This window comes from Bos javanicus, chromosome 8 (assembly GCF_032452875.1).
Source record: "Bos javanicus breed banteng chromosome 8, ARS-OSU_banteng_1.0, whole genome shotgun sequence".
Classification (NCBI taxonomy): domain Eukaryota; kingdom Metazoa; phylum Chordata; class Mammalia; order Artiodactyla; family Bovidae; genus Bos; species Bos javanicus.
The window spans coordinates 106,152,351-106,171,513 of record NC_083875.1 but is presented as its reverse complement, the minus strand read 5'-3'; the positions used below and the strand labels follow the sequence as shown (position 1 = coordinate 106,171,513).

Here is a 19,163-nt window from a genome sequence, read left to right as displayed (position 1 = left end):
CACGAAGGGGATCAGCCACGTGAAGGTTTGGTGCAGAGGGAATTCCAGGCAGAGCGAAGGGCACGTGCAAAGGTCCAGGACAGGTTGGAGCTCCGCCTGTTTGCAGAACAGAAAGGCCCATGCATAGAAATGCTATGGAAACTATGATGTACCACGAGAAGGACGTCCCTCTCCTCTGGCTCCTCCTACTACAGAAGGAAAACATCCCCTATTCACATGGGCTGCCTGACCAAAAAAAGGCTTTGTTCAAATGGGGAGAGCTGATGATCAGCCACCTTTCTCCATTGCAGGACTTCTCAGAACCTTGAATTCTAATATGCTGGGTTTCCAGAAGGGACTAATGCATGCATAACTTCCTGAGCTCTGACAGCCTTTCCCCGTGGCACGTTTCTTAGGACTAGGGTCCTCTGGAATGTATCTTAGGGAATTCGGCCTCCCTGCATTTCAGGACATTCGTCTGCACCTGGCTTATAGGCTTGAGGACAGGAAAGAAAGGGGATGAGGAAGCACTACACCCCAGGTATTGGCAGCTGTGTTTTACCTACATCATCTTACCCGCATCCTCATTGTAATTCCATGAGGTAGGGTTATTATTCCCATTTGTGAGAAGAAGAGATTAGGTCTAAGCAAGTTTAAATCACTTGCCCAAAGGCACTTGGTGTGGACAGGATTCCGGTGTAGATCTGCCTCTCTGACCCTAAGTCCCTGCTCTTCCCTTCATTGTCCTGTTAGCTGAAAAGGGCTGTGTGAACACATTGCCCCAAAATGATAAACATCACCCCAGCGGCCCCTCCCAATAACTCCCTGACACAGCTCTGTCATTTCTGAAACACAAAAACAAAAATCAAAACAAGGAAAACAAAACAAAAGCCTCTGCCTTCATTAAAAGAGAAAAGGAGCGGGGAGGGATTTCACCAGCGATGGGCTATCATAAAATAACAAAAGAAGGGGGGAAAAGAAAAAGAAAGCCACTTCTCAGAAGGGAGGAGAGTGATTGATCCCAATGGGGGAAGGGATATTGGTAATGTTACCAATAAAATTCGCACACCCGGGCAAAGGTACACGAGGCACCATCCCCGCCCTATGCAAAGATAATCAGGTACTTACGAACTGTCTTTTCTTCTTATACTTATGTAAGTTATTTACGTAGAGACTCAAGTTCATACAGAGGCAGATCCTTAAGGGATCTGACAGTCCTCCCATTGTCACCCCCCACAGTCAACTGAAAGGGCCCCCGATTGTGCATAACGTGGGATGCCTGTGTACCCCTCAACTGGGAGAGAGGAGGCCAGAGGTCAAAGGCCTGGTGAGGGCTCCGCTCCTGGCTCCCCCTTGACACATGGCTTAACTCCTGTGGTTGCTTAGCTGCATTATGCCAGGGGGCGGTGGGGGCAGTAAACAGGCAGCTGCTTTATAAATCTTTCTGAGCAGCTCGGCTGGGGACACCCAAAAAGACAGCACAAGCACACTGGAAAATGGAGGGGAAATGCTCTCGGCACAACTGCCACAGGGTCACTTGGGAAGTGAGACTGAGAAAGAGTCAGCAAGGTAGGACTCGTTTTTCTGCCCAGCAATGAGGCTACGCAGGAAGCGATCCCAACAGGCTCTTCTTCCCTGGAATTCTAGAAACGAGCCGGTGGTGTGGTGGGTGCAGCGTTGGGAGGCAGGGTCAGCAGCTACAGGGTCCGGCCGACCATCTGAATGGCCAGGTGAGCTGAGTGGGGGGTGGCCAGTGGGAGTCTCCCGTCCCAGGATCTGAGTGGGCCCAATGTTCCAAATCTTGTGATGTGTTTAAGAGTGGAATGGATTCTGGGCTTTACTCTGTACTCTCTTGATAGCTAACTGTTACAAGTAATTTAAAAACATGTCAAACAAGGGCCAAAAAAACCACAAGTTGCTGGGGCCTCTGGGACAGCTGTTTTGATACCTCTGATGATGGCGGGGGGTGGGGGAGCATGGGGCAGGGGCGGGGAGAGCTTTGCCCTGGAAGTCCCAAGACCTGGATTCCAATGTCGTGTGGTTCTGCATCCTAACCCACTGGGGCGACTTTGGAAAATACTTTCCCTGCCTGGACCTTAGGTTTTCCATCCTCAAATAAGGGTAAGAACCCAAAGAATCTCTTCATGCCTCCTAGCTTCCAGGGGTCAAGTCAGGGTGTGGACAAAACCATGGAGATGTATAATTTCAGAGCCCGCTGGAAAGGGAACAAGTAGACTTTGATAATCCGACGTTTTGACAAGGATATGGAGGAACAGGGGTTCTGACAGGCAGGCCAGGGCTGGGGGGGCAGGTGGCGGTGGTTGGACAGCATCTTAGAGAACAGTCAGGCATATCCATACAGGTGATACGGGCGCGTGCTTAGGCGCAGAAGTTCCATTTGCAGGCATAGCCCCCAGGCTAGCTGTTCCCAATAGATGTTCCGTGAGGTGCTGATCCATTCGAGGGTGGGGACACTGGGTAGACCTGGGGACAACCTGAGGCCTGGGCTGTCCGGCCGTGAGAAGCTTCCTTCTGTGCTCCCAATCTTCCAGACAGATTCCTAGAGAGCCCCCAGTCAGGGCACAGACTCCAGGGTCTCTTGGTTCCAGCCTGTAGGCACCCACTCTGATGCCACCACTACCAATAACTACCAGACTAAGTTCACTCTGGCTGCAAGGAGTGAGTCTAGTCACACAAAGAATTTATTGTCCCCTTGGAAGGAAAGTTATGACCAACCTAGACAACATATTAAAAAGCAGAGACATTACTTTGTCAACAAAGGTCCATCTAGTTAAGGCTATGGTTTTTCCAGTGGTCATGTATGGATGTGAGAGTTGGACTATAAAGAAAGCTGAGTGCCAAAGAATTGATGCTTTTGAACTGTGGTGTTGGAGAAGACTCTTGAGAGTCCCTTGGACTGCAAGGAGATCCAAGCAGTCCATCCTAAAGGAGATCAGTCCTGGGTGTTCATTGGAAGGACTGATGTTGAAGCTGAAACTCCAATACTTTGGCCACCTGATGCGGAGAGCTGACTCATTGGAAAAGACCCTGATGCTGGGAAAGATTGAAGGCAGGAGGAGAAGGGGATGACAGAGGATGAGATGGTTGGATGGCATCACCGACTCAATGGACATGAGTTTGGGTAAGCTCTGGGAGTTGGTGATGGACAGGGGAGTCTGGCGTGCTGTGGTTCATGGGGTCGAAAAGAGTCGGACATGACTGAGCGACTCAACTGAACTGAACTGAAGGTTGGTCCTCTAAAGGCTAGCTGTCAATCAGAGCTGCCTCTCTCTGGGTGCTCCGACATGGAAAAAGTGGGAAAAGTTTGAGGTAGAGAAAGGAAGAGAATGCAACACATGAGAGGGAGGGGAGGAAGGGGGGAAGGAAAGAGGGGAGGGAAGGGAAGACGCCAAGTTTCTAAACACACGGCCCACTGAATGTTATACTAAACTGCTCAATCTCTGTGTAACTATAGGCTGGACAATGGCGCGTGCGTGCGTGCGTGTGTGTGCGTCCAACCCCTGAAGCCTCAGCTCCTGACGGTCCCTTTTCTCACTGAAGAAGCCTCATAGCTTCCCCCCAACCATCACGAGGGCTGCCTTCCCTCCCACTTTCCCTTCTTGGTGTGGAGCTGGAACTCAGCTAGAATTCCACCACTGAACCTCTCCTTTGGAACCGGATCCTGTTCTCCTGGGTCTCTGAATTTACTCCCAAGTTCCGCACGGGGACAGAGACCCTTGAATCTGGGTCAGAACACACACGGCTGGACTGATTTTGCCGTGATGAGGTTTCTCCCCTGGCAGCTCACCAGCTATCACGTTGCCCTCAGGAGAAGAGAAAGAAAGCGAGGAGGGAAAAGAGGATGAGAGAGGAGAAAGGGGAAGAGATGGAGGAACAGGAAGGAGGAAAGAGAGCCAGAAGAACAGATGGGGAGGAGATGGGAGTGGGGCTCTGAGTGGGGAGAGGAAGGGGTGTGTTGGGGTGGGTGGGGGCCACACTTTACTACCTGGGAAGCAGCTGAGAGTCAAGTGGGCCATTTCCACTAGAGCAGCTGAGCTATAAAAAGGCATGCTATTTACCTTGCTGTTTCGAGAATGAAGAAAAACATCCCGCGGCTTTTTACACTTGTTGCTTATTTTTCTTTTCTTTCCTCCTGGTTTGTTTGTTTTAATGCATTTGCGCGTTTGCACAGTCCTGTCTGTTAGGGTAAATCCCTCTTCAGCACCCCAGGAGCAGCTGCGGTCCTCCCCGACTCCCCGCCCCACTCCCTCCCCACAGCCCTGGCATTCAGGAGGAGCAGCCTCTCTTAGACCCAGGGAGCTCAGGGTCCAGCCAGCTGGCCCCGGGAGCTGCGCCTCCATCGCTCCACTCCATCCCACTGACGAGTGCGCACAAGAGAGGAGCCCTGGGAAGCCCTCTTCTCTCCTGGATGAGCCTGGTCCTGGTGAGCAGAGTGTGGCTCTTAGGGGCGGACAAAGTGAGATCCTACCTCCCACTCTCTGGACAGTCTTGGCTCAGTCGCTCTGTCCATACCTCACCAGACAGGTGAGATAATGAATAAGATAATGAAATCAATGTGGGTCCCCTCCTCTTCCCTCTCACCGCTCCTACCTCTTGGGAATCCCAGACTGTTCCAAGTGGAAGGAGCCACACAGAACACAGATCCGTCACTGCTATCGTTTCACATGTTGGGAGACAGGCCCAGAGAAGAGAGGGGTCGGGCTCCCCATCCCACCACCAGCCAGAGACAGGGCAACGTCCTGCCCCAGCTCTGTGTGTTTCCATGAGAGGTCGAAGGACTCAACACATACTTATTGATGGACTTGTTTTCAAGGTTAAACACTTCTTACTGTTTACTTGGGACACAAGAACTGCTAATGAAGGATTCAAAGAAGTCAGCGCTGGCCTCAGTCAACTCGGGGATGGTCTTGGTGGCTGGTTAGGGATGGGAAAGCGTTGCAGAGAGGGTCTGATGGATTTGCATTTTCCGTCGACATTGTTTCCCTGGGTTCTGAGAATTAACTTATTTTTATAGTCTGGAGAGGCAGGGATGAAAAAGCCCTCTCAGGGTGAAATACAACAATGAATGATATTTAAGGAGCTCTTTTGCCTCTGAAGGATTGCGACAGACTTTGCACAACAGAAGCTAGAGACAGTGGGTGCAAAACAATGTGGGTTTTGCAACCACCTTTTGTGTCCTCTGGTAGCAGGGGCGTGGGAAAGGCTGGGGTCCCCTCTCCCCACTCCTCTTTCTGTCCTTCTCCCAGGTATACAGGGCAGGGCTGAACTGCCCTTCAGAGGGCCTTGCTTTGGGGAAGCCCACTGAGACCCCCAACTCTTTAAACAAACGTCAGAGATGCTGTGTGACTCTGGACCAGCCCTTCCCGTTCTGAAAACCCAGAGGGTACCACGGAAGTTTGGACAATGCAGATATACTAGATGAGCTCCGAGGCTTCTTCCAGCTCAACTCTAAGAACTTTATGTGGAATTCTGCACAGAAAAGCATCAGCATCACATCAGCAAGTGGTGATCAACACTATGAACACATTATCTTTGCACAGTTCCTGAGAGTTTCCAGGAACACTTGCATCTGCAGCACATCTTTAACTCTCATGACCACCCTGCCGGGTAGATATTACTCCAAAGGAGACAACTGAGACTCACCCAAGTGCAGTGCGACAGTCGGGAAGGGGCAGATTCAAATCCAGGTCAGAGTGTCACTACAGCTCATATTTTTTCCAGGAAGGATCCCCCTCTCCTAGCTCAACACTAGGTATATTAACAGATACAGATCAAAGGCACCGCAGAGCCGTGCGGTTAAAAGACAGACACCAGGACCGCTGGGGACATCTCCCAGGAGGGTTATGCCTCTTGCCTGTGCTACTTAGGAAGCAGAATGTTCCAGTATTTCAGAGCTGGAAGACAGCTAATCCACCACCCCTCACTTTATTCAGATGAGGGTGCTGAGGTCCAGAGAGGGAAAGTGACTCTCCCAAGGTCACCCTGCAGGTCGGCGTCAGCACTGGGACCTCGAACAAGGTGAAAGAGGTCCTCCTCCCACAGCCGTCTCTACTGCCCTCCAGCACCCCCTGGAGCTCAGAGTCGTGGGGTCCTCTCAAGCCCCAAGGCAGAGCCGGCCAGAGGCCAGACGATGGAGAAGGGAGAAACACACAGACTTTTTCCTGCAACACCCATGGCCGCCCGGCTCCAGGGTCCACCCCGGCACGCAGACCCAGGGTGCCTTACCTCTGCTCGGCAGAGCTGTAGGTCTCCCCTCTCTGGCAGCTGCTCAGGGTGACGGGGTCAAAGTTGTCGAAGGAGCGGAGGGCCACCCCCGAGATGGCGACCAGGGGTGAACTGAAGCTCACGCGTACCGCCCGGCTGTGGTAGAAGGGCTGGCTGAGGTCATGGACCACAGGGATAATCAGGGGATTGTTCCGGCAGCTCAGGACGTGGAAGCCTGTCAGGGGAGACAGAGGGCCGGGGGGCCAGGCTCATTACTCAAGGCCAGTCACGCCCTCCCCAATGGGCCCTTCCCGAAGCCCCCAGACCCTTTCATGTCACTGCACAAAAGCACCATTGGGTGGCCAGTGGGGATTTTGAGTTTGATTGAAAGTTTCTTTGTCTGCCTTTTTCTCTTGGCTCCAAATCTTTCCAATCCCCTCGCCTCGCCGCTCCCTAAGCTCTCCCTTCACCTAGCGCCCACAGCCCCTCCCTCCCCACCAAAGGGCCACCCCTGGGCCAAGCCTCACTGGCACTCACTTCCCTCCCACCTTGCTTGAGGGCTTGGCTGGTCTGAGCTGCTAGTTTTCAGGCAGTCATCAAGATGAGGGAAACAATTCACAGAAATAGGTCATTGTTGGGGTAAAAAAAAAAGCCTCCTCTCATTTTTAAGCTAGGAAGCTGGGACCAGCCCTGTGCGGTAAGGACCTCTGCACCCCTTTGGCAGAGAGGAGAGGCAGAAACGTGGCAGAAGGCGGCTTTCCAGGGGGACCCAGAACAGTGTGCCACACAGAGTCCAAGGAGAATCCAAACGGCTTCACCCAGAAGCTCTCAGTTCTTTCTAGAAGTCCCAGGCTTTGAAAAGTGGTGGGGAGTGAGTAGGGCGGGGAGAGAAGGTACATAAGGGAAGGGAGGAGAATGATGGGGTGGGTTGGAGTTGGGAAAACCAAAGCTGGCTTTGGTGTTCGATGGACATCAGGTCTTGGCTTAGTGGGTCTCCCTGACAGCTCAAGTGGTAGAGTCTGCCTGCTATGCAGGAGACCTGGGTTTGATCCCTGGACTGGGAAGATCCCCTGGAGAAGGGAATGACTACCCACTCCAGTATTCTTGCCTGGGGAATCCCATGGACAGGAAAACCTTGTGGGTTACAGTCCATGGGGTTGTAAAGAGTCGGACACGATTGAGCGACTGACACAGATAACAGATACTCACTTCTTTACTATGTGAGTTCACCAAGCCCCTGACACTCAGTGTCTACCTCTAAAAAGTGAGATCATCCTGACCAAGCACTGGGAGTCCTGTTCTGCTGGGCGTGAGGCTCCCAGTCGAGCAGGTCTGCATCTGTGGCCCACTGGCATAGAACCACAGAGCCTCCATGCGAATGCCAGGGTGCTGAGGATGCAGGACAGGGGAGCCGATGCGGAGGGACAGATGGACACTCGGGCATCAAATAGCAGGATCCAAGGATCTCTGCTGGAGCCCGAGTCTTTCCCATTGCTCTGAAAACCTCTCCACAGAGCCCTTTGCGATGCCAGGACAGCTATGAAAATATTTGCTTCTTGCTTAGGGACATTTCCCAGGAATCTGGATAAATCCAGAGGGGTTTCCTTTCCCTTCCTTATTAACGCATTTCCCCCATGCCTTGAAAACTGACCAAATAAGTAAACATAAAAACAAAACAAAACCCCTCCCCACTGCCTGAGCTGTGGCTTGACCCTGACGTAACCCCTGGCGAGCTTGCTTCCTATGGGGCTTTGAAACGAGCTCCTTGTGGAATCATACGGGCACAGCTTTGAAGCCGGGACTTCTGCACAGGCCTGGAATTCCAGAGTAGACGGGGCAGGGTGTCTGGGCAGTGTGGAAGGGGATGGTGGGGCTTTCTGAGTGTGGGGTCTTGTGCTCGGCACGGGTCACCACATCTCAAGTGAGAGCTCATTTGCTATCATGGACGCTCCTGGGTACAGGGTGAAGGGCAGTGGGCGATGCTTCTGAAAACCCGGCTTTCCTGCTTACTGACTGGCTCTGGCCATGTGACCCAGGCCTCTCAACGTGTCTCTTTGGGTCTCAGGTGATGATACATATAATGGAAAAGCATCTTTACTCAGTCTCCTTCCCAGGGTCCTCTGAGATCTGCTAGGATGCCTGAGGGTGAAGGCATTGCGGGAGAAGGGACCTACTGAAAAGAGGACTTTGACCTGAATCTCTTCCCTCATCCCCATCCGATTCGGGCTTTTCTAGGTGTACACACATACTTATCCTGATCTGAAGACACCCTGATGGGAAACAACCCCAAGAAGAGGCGACGGGAGGCGAGAACTCATTCTCAGCCGATCCTTACAAACCACGCACGGGCAGATGGGGAGGCAGGTAGCAAGGGCAAGCCATACACTCACCTAGATCGTGGCTCTGTTCGTTGGTATCAAGCAGCTGGACGCTGATGGTTTCTTGCTTCTGGTCCCCATAGTAGGTCCCATCGGTCACCAGGTGGACAATGACGGCTGTAGCGACCATTGGTTGAGAAAAGTATGCCTGAAATGCAGAAGACGTAGGAGGCTCAGCCGTGCAGCTAGGCACGCGGTGGTGGGGCAGCCCCGGGGCAGGGTTTTGAGAAGAATCTTCCATTTCGGGAGCTGGACAACTGATCACGGTCCATGGTGGGAACAGGGAGACAGTGAAACCTCAGAGCAAAGAGCATAGCCTCTGAGGTCAGAGACGGTTCCAATCTTGGCTCTGCTCTTTTCAAGCTGTGTGATGCCCAGTGATGGCTGAGCCACTCTGGGCCTAAATTCCTTCACCTCTAAGTCACGGATCTGTAAATAGATACATCACAGGATGCCTGGGAGGCTCCGGGAAGATACTCAGACGTCCAGCACACACTAAAACCACATGAAATGAGGCTTATTATTCATCACTGCTCTGTGCTGACCAATCTCTGGACTAGGCATCGAGGAGACGAAGGTAAACAAGGCATGCCTTTCATTTCTGTGGATGGTGGAGTTCAACGCAGGTGAGCAACACACACTAACAACACTCGGAACGACCACAGTCCACAGTCGGGAAGACGGGCCCGCGACAGCTACAGAATACCACGGCACATGACGAGTGCCATCCGACAGTGGGCCACGCGTGGAGGACTAGAAGCAAAAGGACAGTTCCTTCTCCCTGTAGGGCTCAGGGAAGACTTCAAGGCAAGGCAGCTTAAAAGAACGACATCTAAATGATATCTAAACTCTCGGCCAAAACAAGACTGACTGAAGGCATCCCATGAGCAATTAAGGGATTCCATTCCAGGAAGCATCCTGCTGCTAACTGTTTTGCTTTCTGTCCTTGCCATTAACACCCTCAGCAGGTAGACAAAACCAGCCTACGAAAGGGCCAAGGGAGACAGTGTTTCCTGGGGGCCTCTGCTGGACAGGCTGAGGCTCTCAAAGCTTTGACTTACCCGGACCCAGAAAGTGGTCTGAGCCAGCTGGGAATATGGGTAGCTGATGGTGCATGGGTACCAGGCATGCTGGGAAATGCCTTCGCTGAGATCGATCACCTTGGTCCGACACACCTGGAAAAATAAATAAATAAAGGGAAACAGATGTCTTAGAGGGTCTTGGAGGTTGAATTAAATTCAACTCAACAACACCTCACTATCCACCTATTCTGTTCTTGACACTGCAGGAAGAAACAGTGATGAACAGACAAGAGTCTGTTCCAGGTGCCCACATTCTAATAATGCAGATGAGAAGATCTTCAGTGGTATTCAGGAAAGAAGGGATAACACATTTGGGTGGTAGAGACGTCAGAGAAGTTCTTGTGGGGACAGGTCCTGGAGGAGTTGACACCTGATTCGGGTCTGGAAGAATAGGGTGGCTGCAGATGGGAGGGTATTGCCCATGGAAGGAAGAGAAGTAAAGGCTCAGAAGAAAGCAGAAGCCCAGGATGATGAGCTGCCTGGTATAATCAGAACTTGGGGAAAGCGGCAGAAAGGCAGGCCTGAGGCCCTGAATCTGTCACGGACGCTGAATACCAAGCATCCCTTCAGGACAAATCTGTAAATTGTGCTCAGAGCCAGATTAATGACACAGACCGGAACAGCGTTAGCATCTGTTCTCCCCAAAGAATATCGGCCCCACCGTTTGGGTATGTGTGTCGTATCTACACACACACACACAGCCCCTCAGTCTCAATGACAGATATACCAAATGACATTCCAAGAAACATGAAGCATGTAGAGATGAGGAGAATTCTTCAAACTGAGGAATTTCCTGTCCCAATGTCATTTCATCCCACTGGTTTAATCATTCATTCCAATACTATTTATTGAGTAACTGCAATTGGTCAAACACTCTGGGACAAGACATCAGACAAGGGAGACAGTGGGAGGAGCTTGGGGTGACAACGTGTGCAGGCAATCTGTCAGCTGTAGACTAGAAAAGAACTGTGATGGAAACGGAGAGGAGCAGCCACGATACTCTCGAGCTACGTCAGACTCTTGGCAAAAGGTCATCCCAAATTAGTGTTTTTCCTTGCATCTCTATGGTGACTCCTTTCTCAATATTCTCTGGGAATTTGGGCCTGTCATTCCAGATCTGTGGGTCTCAGGTGACTCGCCTAAAAAGTAAGGTTAACCGAGAGATCTCTAAGGTCTTATAAGCTATGAGAAAAAAAGTGAGAGGATCTAATGTCAATTACACAAACAAACATACACATGTAAAACAAAAAAAAAAAAAAAAAGGAAAGGAAAAAAAATATATATATACAAGGATCAAGACTATCCATTCCAGCAATATCTAAAGTAGCGAAAGATCAGGGATATACCATCATCAAAACACCTACAAACCATAAATGCTAAGAAAAGGTGTGGAGAAAAGGGAGCCCTTCTGCACCGTTGGTGGGAATGTAAATTGATACAGCCCCTATGGAGAACAGCATGGAGAGTCCTTAAAAAACTAGGAATAAAACCATCATATGACCCAGCAATCCCACCACTAGGCATATACCCTGAGGAAACCAAAACTGAAAGACACGTGTACCCCGATGTTCGCTGCAGCTCTATTTACAATAGAGGACATGGAAGTGACCTAGATGTCCATTGACAGATGAATGGATAAAGAAGCTGTGGTACAGACATACCGTGGAATATTACTCAGCCATAAAAAGGGATGCATTTGAGTCAGTCCTAATGAGGTGGATGAACCTAGAGCTAATTATAAAGAGTGAAGTAAGTCAGAAAAAGAAAAACAAATATTGTATGTTAACGCCTGTATATGGAATCTAGAAAGATGGTGCTGATGAACCTATATGCAGAGAATCAATGGAGACAGAGAACAGACTTATGGACACGGCTATGGAGTCAGGAAGGAGAGGGTGGGATGCATGGAGAGAATAACATGGAAACATACATTGCCATACGTAAAACAGACAGCCCAAAGGCATTTGATGTATGACTCAGGGGATTCACACCAGGGCTCTGTAACAACCTAGAGGTGTGGGATGGGGAGGGAGGTGGGAGGGATGTTCCAGTGGGAGGGGACACGGGTAAACCTATAGCTGATTCATGTTGATGTTTGGTAGAAATCAACACAATCCTGTAAGGCATTTACCCTTCAATTAAAAACAAATAAATTTTTAAAAAATCAGGGATAGTTTATATGCTCCCCTGTTGAAGAAGGGGTGAGTAAAGATGATACATTCACATGTTAGGATTCCATAAGCAAAAGAATATTAGGAAGAGGACTGAAAGAGATTCAAATGTGGGGATGATCCTGAGAATATTTGACACCTGATTCAATATGGACCCTGGCCAAGAAAAATGGAAGCCCTATTTGTGAGTTCATAGATGACAACATAGAGGGATTGCAAAAGCATAACATGGAATGAATAAAGAATGAGGTATACGTGGGTAAGTACATTAGGGTTCTATTTATTAAAATCAAATGAAGTTAGACTATACCCCGGGAGTCATACAGATGAGTGTAGAAGAATTAAAAATAGCATGGAAAGTTGCACATCAAATTCACTGATCAAAATCAAGCTGAAACACGTGGTCGCACTGTAATCCACAATTGCAAGCTGCAACGCTTTCTTTTAAAATAAATGTTTTGTTTTGGAATAATTTTATATTTACAGGAAACTTGCAAAGGAAGAAATACCAAGAGTTTCATATACGCTTCACCCAGTTTCCTTAAAGTTAACATCTTCAGTTCATCCTTGAAATATCAAATAGAAGAAGAAAAGTGTCTTAACCAACTTTGGAGAATCACACCGTCACCCGGGGAGTTCCTGCAACGGGGAGCTGGGTTAAGATACCTGGTCCTGGTTCCAACTCCCTCAACATTCGGGGTGTAATTGCGGACCAGCTGTCTCCCACCTTTGGACCTCAGGCTATCTTTCACATCTGAATGTTGGATTAGGTCATGGCCTTTCAAGGTGTCACCTGTGGGTTCCTACGGTTGCTTGGAGGTGTCAGTCTGGGCATCAGGATGGGGGAAGATGTGTTTAGCTCCTGCTCCACTGTTTCAACCAAAGCATCTTCACCCATCTGTTTTATATATCAAGATGCCCTGTATTGTTTCGTTTGAGAGCTTCATTGCTTTAAAACACAGAAAAGTACTGAAACTTGTTCACTGCCAAAGTTCCCCTCACCCTTCCCCAAGGTGTCAGTGGGTCCTGGGAATACAGTATTATTTTCCTGAATGTCACAGGTAACTTCCTAAGGAGAGTAAAGGTGCCAAGAATCAACCATCTCATTGGCCAGAAATTAGGTGATGACTTCAGCTATTTAAATCCCTAGAAGCCTAATACCGAGGAGGCTGTGGGTAAAACATAGCCAATTTAATGGGCTGGCAGACTTTTTCAAGTTTATTTATTTTTCTCAAAAACAACGGAGACTGAGCTCAGGCAGATCCGCCAGGGGATTGGGTTACATTTTACAACAGTGCGAGACATCGCATAAACTATCTATGGCATTTGAAATCCAGGCCAGCGATTCGACATGTATCCTTTTGGAATTCTTTCCCCTTGTGTTCTTAGCTGCCTGTCCCCCAGCAGAGCGTGGTGGAGCGCATCTCTGGAGTGCTGAGCCCGGGGCTTATCTCTGAATCTACAGCAAGCAGGGTCAGAGAAGTCTCCGACATGAACAGAGCCCTCTTACTGCTTAAACACAATTTCCTCTTATCTCATCAACTCTATCAGCACCAGACAGGGCTTAGAGGGATGTAGTGCTGTTATTTTATTCTCCTGGTTTCCTATTTAGTGCTGTGTTTGTTTCGGGCTGGCTGTGATCCTGACCATGGACAGTCAAAGCAGATCAGAGAGGAACAAACAGATGTAGCTGAACCTTTGCCCGAAGCCCCAGCCGATGTTAAAATCATCTATGTTCCTGGGGACGTGGGGGAAGGTTACAGAGGAAATGGCGGGGGGCTCATTCAGCAGCCATGGATGGAAGGGGGCTGGCACACGGGGCTCTCTCTGAGAGGAGAAGAGCCTTACCCTTGGGCAAAAGGAGGGGCACATATCTAAGTGTGATCCCCAAGATAGCTGATTCTATGCAGGTGCTCTGCTTTCAGCCACCCATGTTTTGTACCTTCTAAAAAGGCAAATCCAATTCCACAAAGTCTTACTGAGCAGTGTAGACTTTACTGGGCATGTCGTGGGGGAGTGAGTAGGGGGTGACAGTGCTCACCCCGTGTGGGCTCATGCTCTCCCATCGTCGCCCCAGGCTGCTCTTTACTCATCCTCTCTCTCCAACCAGTGTCTTCAGCAACCTTCCCAACCTCTCTCACCCCCTCTCCCTTCCCAATCTCCACCTCTCTTCAATCCCAGGCAGAGTCATTCTGCTCTCCCTCCTGGTCTCTAGACACAAATCCTTCAAATGATGCCAAGGATTCGAGCTTGACCCCTTGGTCAAGAGATGACCAAAGCCCAGTGATGGCAGGGAGGTGAACACAGCAACCTTTGACTCTCTCTGTCCTACTGGTATGAACAAACTCTCCTCCCTTCCTTTACATCACTCACTGGTTTGTGGGATGCACCCCGGAGGCTCTAGAGGCATCGTGGTCTCTAGGCTCTTCTAGAGAGGAGAGGAGAGCGTCTCCTCTAGCTGACAGTAATCGTGCTGCATTTTTACTCCCATGCTCATGGCAGCATTATCTGCAACAGCCAAGATGTGAGAACAACCTAAACGTCATCAACAGATAAACGGATAAACTAAATGCGGTGGGTACACAACAGAACAGTATCAAACCTGAAAAAAGAAGGAAATACGCTACATTTGACTACACAGAGGACTCTCAAGGCCATTCTAAGTGCACCTAGGCAGTCACTACGAGACAAATACTGCACGGTTCCACTTACATGAGCTACCTAACATAGCTAAACCCACAGAACTGAAGAGTGGAATGGGAGCTGCCAGGGGCAGCAGGGAAAGGGACAAAGGAGTTGCTATACGTTTATAAATCAACGTATAAATCAACAATGGAGTCTCAGTTAAGCAAGTTGATTAAAATTTTAACAGATCTGCTATATAACACTATACTTATAATCAATAATGGGGCTTCCTAGGTAGCTCAGTGGTAAGGAATTCACCCGCAATGCAGGAGACTTGCAGGAGATGTGGGTCTGATCCCTGAGTCAGGAAGATTCCCTGGAGAAGGAAATGGCAACCCACTCCAGTATTCTTGCCTGGGAAATCCCATGGACAGAGGAGCCCAGCGGGCTACAGTCCACGGGGTCACAAAGAGTCAGACACAATTAGAGACTAAACAACAGCAACATAGTCACTATTATTGTGTTGTGCCCATAAAAACTTAGGAGGGCAGATTTGTTTTTAAGTGTTCTCATCACAATCTACTGAAATAAAACAGATAATATTATTTTGAATGACTGACATTGATATTCACTGAATGAATGAATAATTAACAAATGGTTAAGTGACTGAACAAATAAGTGATTGGATGAATGAATCAATAAATTAATAAATGACTGAATACAGTAAGAAATATATGATCCAGTGAAGGGGGGTAAGAGAAATTCATGTAATGATGCCATGCAAAGAACAGATGTGGCAAGCATCTTCACTTAAGTCTTTTCAGGGTAAGAGAAGGAATTACCCAGCATCTTCTTGATTACTTCGCAGATGAGGGGCTCTCTTCCATTCATAAACAGCCCAGCTTACCTTTGGGGAGATTCTTCCCAACAGCCAGGGGAAGGTGTCTAGCTGTACTTTCTTCTACTCTTACCTCTAAGCAGCAACACTCATAAGCTTCCACATTTTAGAGCTTAAGAGTTAGCGGGACTTAAGTAGGTTATCAACTGGGAGCATTTCTTTTTCAGTGGTCGCGGGAGAGCAAGTATCTTGCACAATACATCACAGCAAGTAAGTGGCAAACCTGATATGAAAACAATGACTTTCTGGCCCCAGAACCGATGCCTGTTCTCTCCTGTGTTCTACACCCTCTCAAGACTCCCTCCCTTACGCAGAACCATACCTAGTGAGATTTCTCCCCTTACCCAAGGATTCATAGCAGCAATCTCGGTGTCCATGTCACTCGCTTCTGCAGGAAGCCCAGCTCTATGTCTTTGATGGAAGCTGGGCAAGTCACTGCCTTTCAACCTCATCTTAGTGCAGGAACCAAGGGTGTGAACAAACCCCTTTCCCCTTGACCTTGAAGGGGAAAGTCTCATCTTTAGCACACTGCCTCAGACTCTGTCATCTTCAGAGGTATCTGTGCTCATTTTAAAAATAGAAACCAAGAGACACAGGGGACGTGGGCCAGTTCTATCTGCCACTTATCAGTTGGACATCTCTTCCATCCTGTCTCTCCATCTGTGAAGTGCAGTGGTGCCCCAGCAGCTTAAGAACACCCACAGAAATACTATCTCCCAAGGTCTTATGGGCACAGTATCATTTAATCCTCTCATTTATTCAGGTAGGCTGGAATTATCCCATTTTTCTGATGAGGAAAGGAGGCACGGAAGCTTTCAATGACTCTTTCAAGCTCACATATCCAATTGTGTGTAACAGCAGGATGCTGGACTCTGAGTCCACGTTCTGTGGACTCAACCACATGGCAGCTCAATTGCTGTTTTGATTAAAACCTCTGCTTCCTCTGATGGAGAAGTAGATCCTGAGGACCACTCTCCTCAACTCCAGTCACTCCACACCCTCTCCCTGCTCCTGTGTGTGTGTGTGTGTGTGTGTGTGTGTGTGTGCATGCATGCGCACTCTGTCTTGTCCTACTCTTTGCAACCCTATGGACCGTAGCCTGCCAGACTCCTCTGTCCATGGGATTCTCTAGGCAAGAAAACTGGAGTGGGTTGTCATTTTCTACTCCAGGGGATCATCCCAACCCAGGGATCAAACCTGTGCCTCCTACACTGGTAGGCACATTCATTACCACTGCTCCATCCCTGCTCCAGAGGTTCCCATAATTCGCTTTCACAACGAAGAATGCATCGTATCGCCCTGCTAGTTCTCACCCCATCCGTGGCTGCCCCTGGACCACAGGATGGAAACTTCCCTAGACGCAGCTTACAAGGGCCTTGAGGAGCTGTTTCGGTCACATCCCCAGGTGCACAGCCAGCTGTGCTCCACCCGCGCAGGAGCACACGGGTGCCCCCTTCCCACTGGACTGCCCTTCCTCCCGCACGCCGCAGACTCCACCATCGTGAGGCTTGTGCCCAGTTTCTTTCCCCCTCCCCACCCCCACTTCCCTCATGGCACTTGATGATGGCCCATTTCGTGAAACACGACACATGCTTCAAAGCCAGTCTCAAATATCACCCCTCCTCTGAAAGCCTTTGCTCACCCCCCAGGCAGAATTAATTGCTCCCTCTTATGTGTCCATATAGTTCTTTATATATGCCTCCGTTACAGCGCTTGTCAGGTTGGATTATAGTTGTTTAGAGCTCAGTCTTATCCCTTTAAACTCTGAAGGCTTCCAAGGTGAGAACCATGTTTCATTTACTCTCAAATAAATCCCAGCAAATTGCCCAGCAGACAGGACACAAGAGGTGCCCCATGAACACCAATAACGCCAGCAGGGTATGTGGAGTGCCTGTTGTCTGCTGGCACTGCTTTCAGGACTCTGTACGTATGAAAGCATGCAGTCTTCAATGATGGCTAGGTAAGATAGGTGCTATTATTATACCCATTTAATCTATAAGGAAATTGAAGGCTGTATATTGTCACCCTGCTTATTTAACTTATATGCAGGGTACATCATGAGAAACACTGGGCTGGAAGAAGCACAAGCTGGAATCAAGATTGCTGGGAGAAATATCAATAACCTCACATATGCAGATGACACCACCCTTATGGCAGAAAGTGAAGAGGAACTAAAAAGCCTCTTGAAAATGAAAGATGAGAGTGAAAAAGTTGGCTTAAAGCTCAACATTCAGAAAACAAAGATCATGGCATCTGGTCCCATCACTTCATGGGAAATAGATTGGGAAAGAGTGGAAACAGTGTCAGACTTTATTTTTTTGGGCTCCAAAATCACTACAGATGGTGACTGCAGTCATGAAATTAAAAGATGCTTACTCCTTGGAAGAAAAGTTATGACCAACCTAGATAGCATATTCAAAAGCAGAGACATTACTGTGCCAAGAAAGGTCGATTTAGTCAAGGCTATGGTTTTTCCAGTGGTCATGTATGGATGTGAGAGTTGGACTGTGAAGAAAGCTGAGCACCGAAGAATTGATGCTTTTGAACTGTGTTGTTGGAGAAGACTCTTGAGAGTCCCTTGGACTGCAAGGAGATCCAACCAGTCCATTCTGAAGGAGATCAGCCCTGGGTGTTCTTTGGAGGGAATGATGCTAAAGCTGAAACTCCAATACTTTGGCCACCTCATGCGAAGAGTTGACTCATTGGAAAAGACTCTGATGCTGGGAGGGATTGGGGGCAGGACGAGAAGGGGACGACAGAGGATGAGATAGCTGGATGGCATCACTGACTCGATGGACATGAGTCTGAGTGAACTCCGGGAGTTGGTGATGGACAGGGAGGCCTGGCGTGCTGCGATTCATGGGGTTGCAAAGAGTCAGACACAACTGAGCGACTGAACTGAACTTGGGCAAACTCTGGGCTAGCGAGGGACAGGGAAGCCCGGTGTGCTGCAGTCTGTGGGGTTGCAAAGAGTCGGACACGATTTAGCGACTGAACAACAACAAAGTTCACTGAAGGTCACACAACTAGTTAGTGGAACCAAAACTCAAATCCAGGCCCAAACTCAGCCCCCACTCCTAACTGTAGATATAGTTTGAAGAGAGCTTGTCTACATATGGCCTCAGGGCTGTTATAGAGACTGGACTTGGGGTTTTTTCTGGTTGTTTCTCCTGGTCTGCTGAATGGTTCAGCAGACAAAAGCAGGCCCTTCCAGGCCTGTTCTGGGATGGGGCTGTGTGGTTCAAAGAGCCTCGGGCTGCCAGGCTCCAGGACCTGCGTCCTAGAGCCGACTCAGTTGCTGACTTTCTCTGACATTCATCGTTCCTGCTTGCAGATGGAGTAAGATGGAACCACAAAGGGCTCTTCTGTTCGGACATTCTGCCACCTTTTGATGTCCAGTTCCTTCCAGCAAAGGTATCGATTCTGCAGTGAAATATGATGCTCCTGTAGGTCTGAGTTGGCTCAGGGATCCCATGTCTCTGATACCCTGAGGCCAAAAGCTAACTCCTATCACAGCCAGCATTTCTGTCTAAGGCAACTGGAGAAGTAACCTAAAATTTTACTGCAGTCATTCCAGCAACGTGTTTTCTGTTTTATTTTTCTTTCCTTTTTGTGTGTGCTGCAAAAGAGCTGGAAGTTCTTCTCCCAGAGCTTTGAGATCATCGGATGTTTGAGTTGGGAAAGTCCTCAGAGATCTGATTCCAGCCATCATGCCTGACAGACAGGTTGGGGACAGAGCCCAGTGGGGACCAGAACAGCGCTGCACGGTCCTCCGGGCTGGCTCTCAGCTGACAGAAGCAGAGGC

At 49.1% G+C, this 19,163-nt stretch overlaps 1 protein-coding gene across 1 annotated transcript in view; it reads right to left on the bottom strand.

Annotated features, from left to right (window-relative positions):
- The window catches only part of PAPPA (pappalysin 1), a 268,043-nt gene that overhangs the window by 71,953 nt on the left and 176,927 nt on the right, over positions 1–19,163 (bottom strand). The window contains exons 11-13 of the mRNA XM_061426652.1: positions 9,644–9,757; positions 8,595–8,730; positions 6,226–6,439 (exon numbers count right to left, since the gene is read on the bottom strand). Coding sequence (XP_061282636.1) covers positions 6,226–6,439; positions 8,595–8,730; positions 9,644–9,757 — 464 coding nt within the window. The remainder of the gene's footprint in view (positions 1–6,225; positions 6,440–8,594; positions 8,731–9,643; positions 9,758–19,163) is intronic.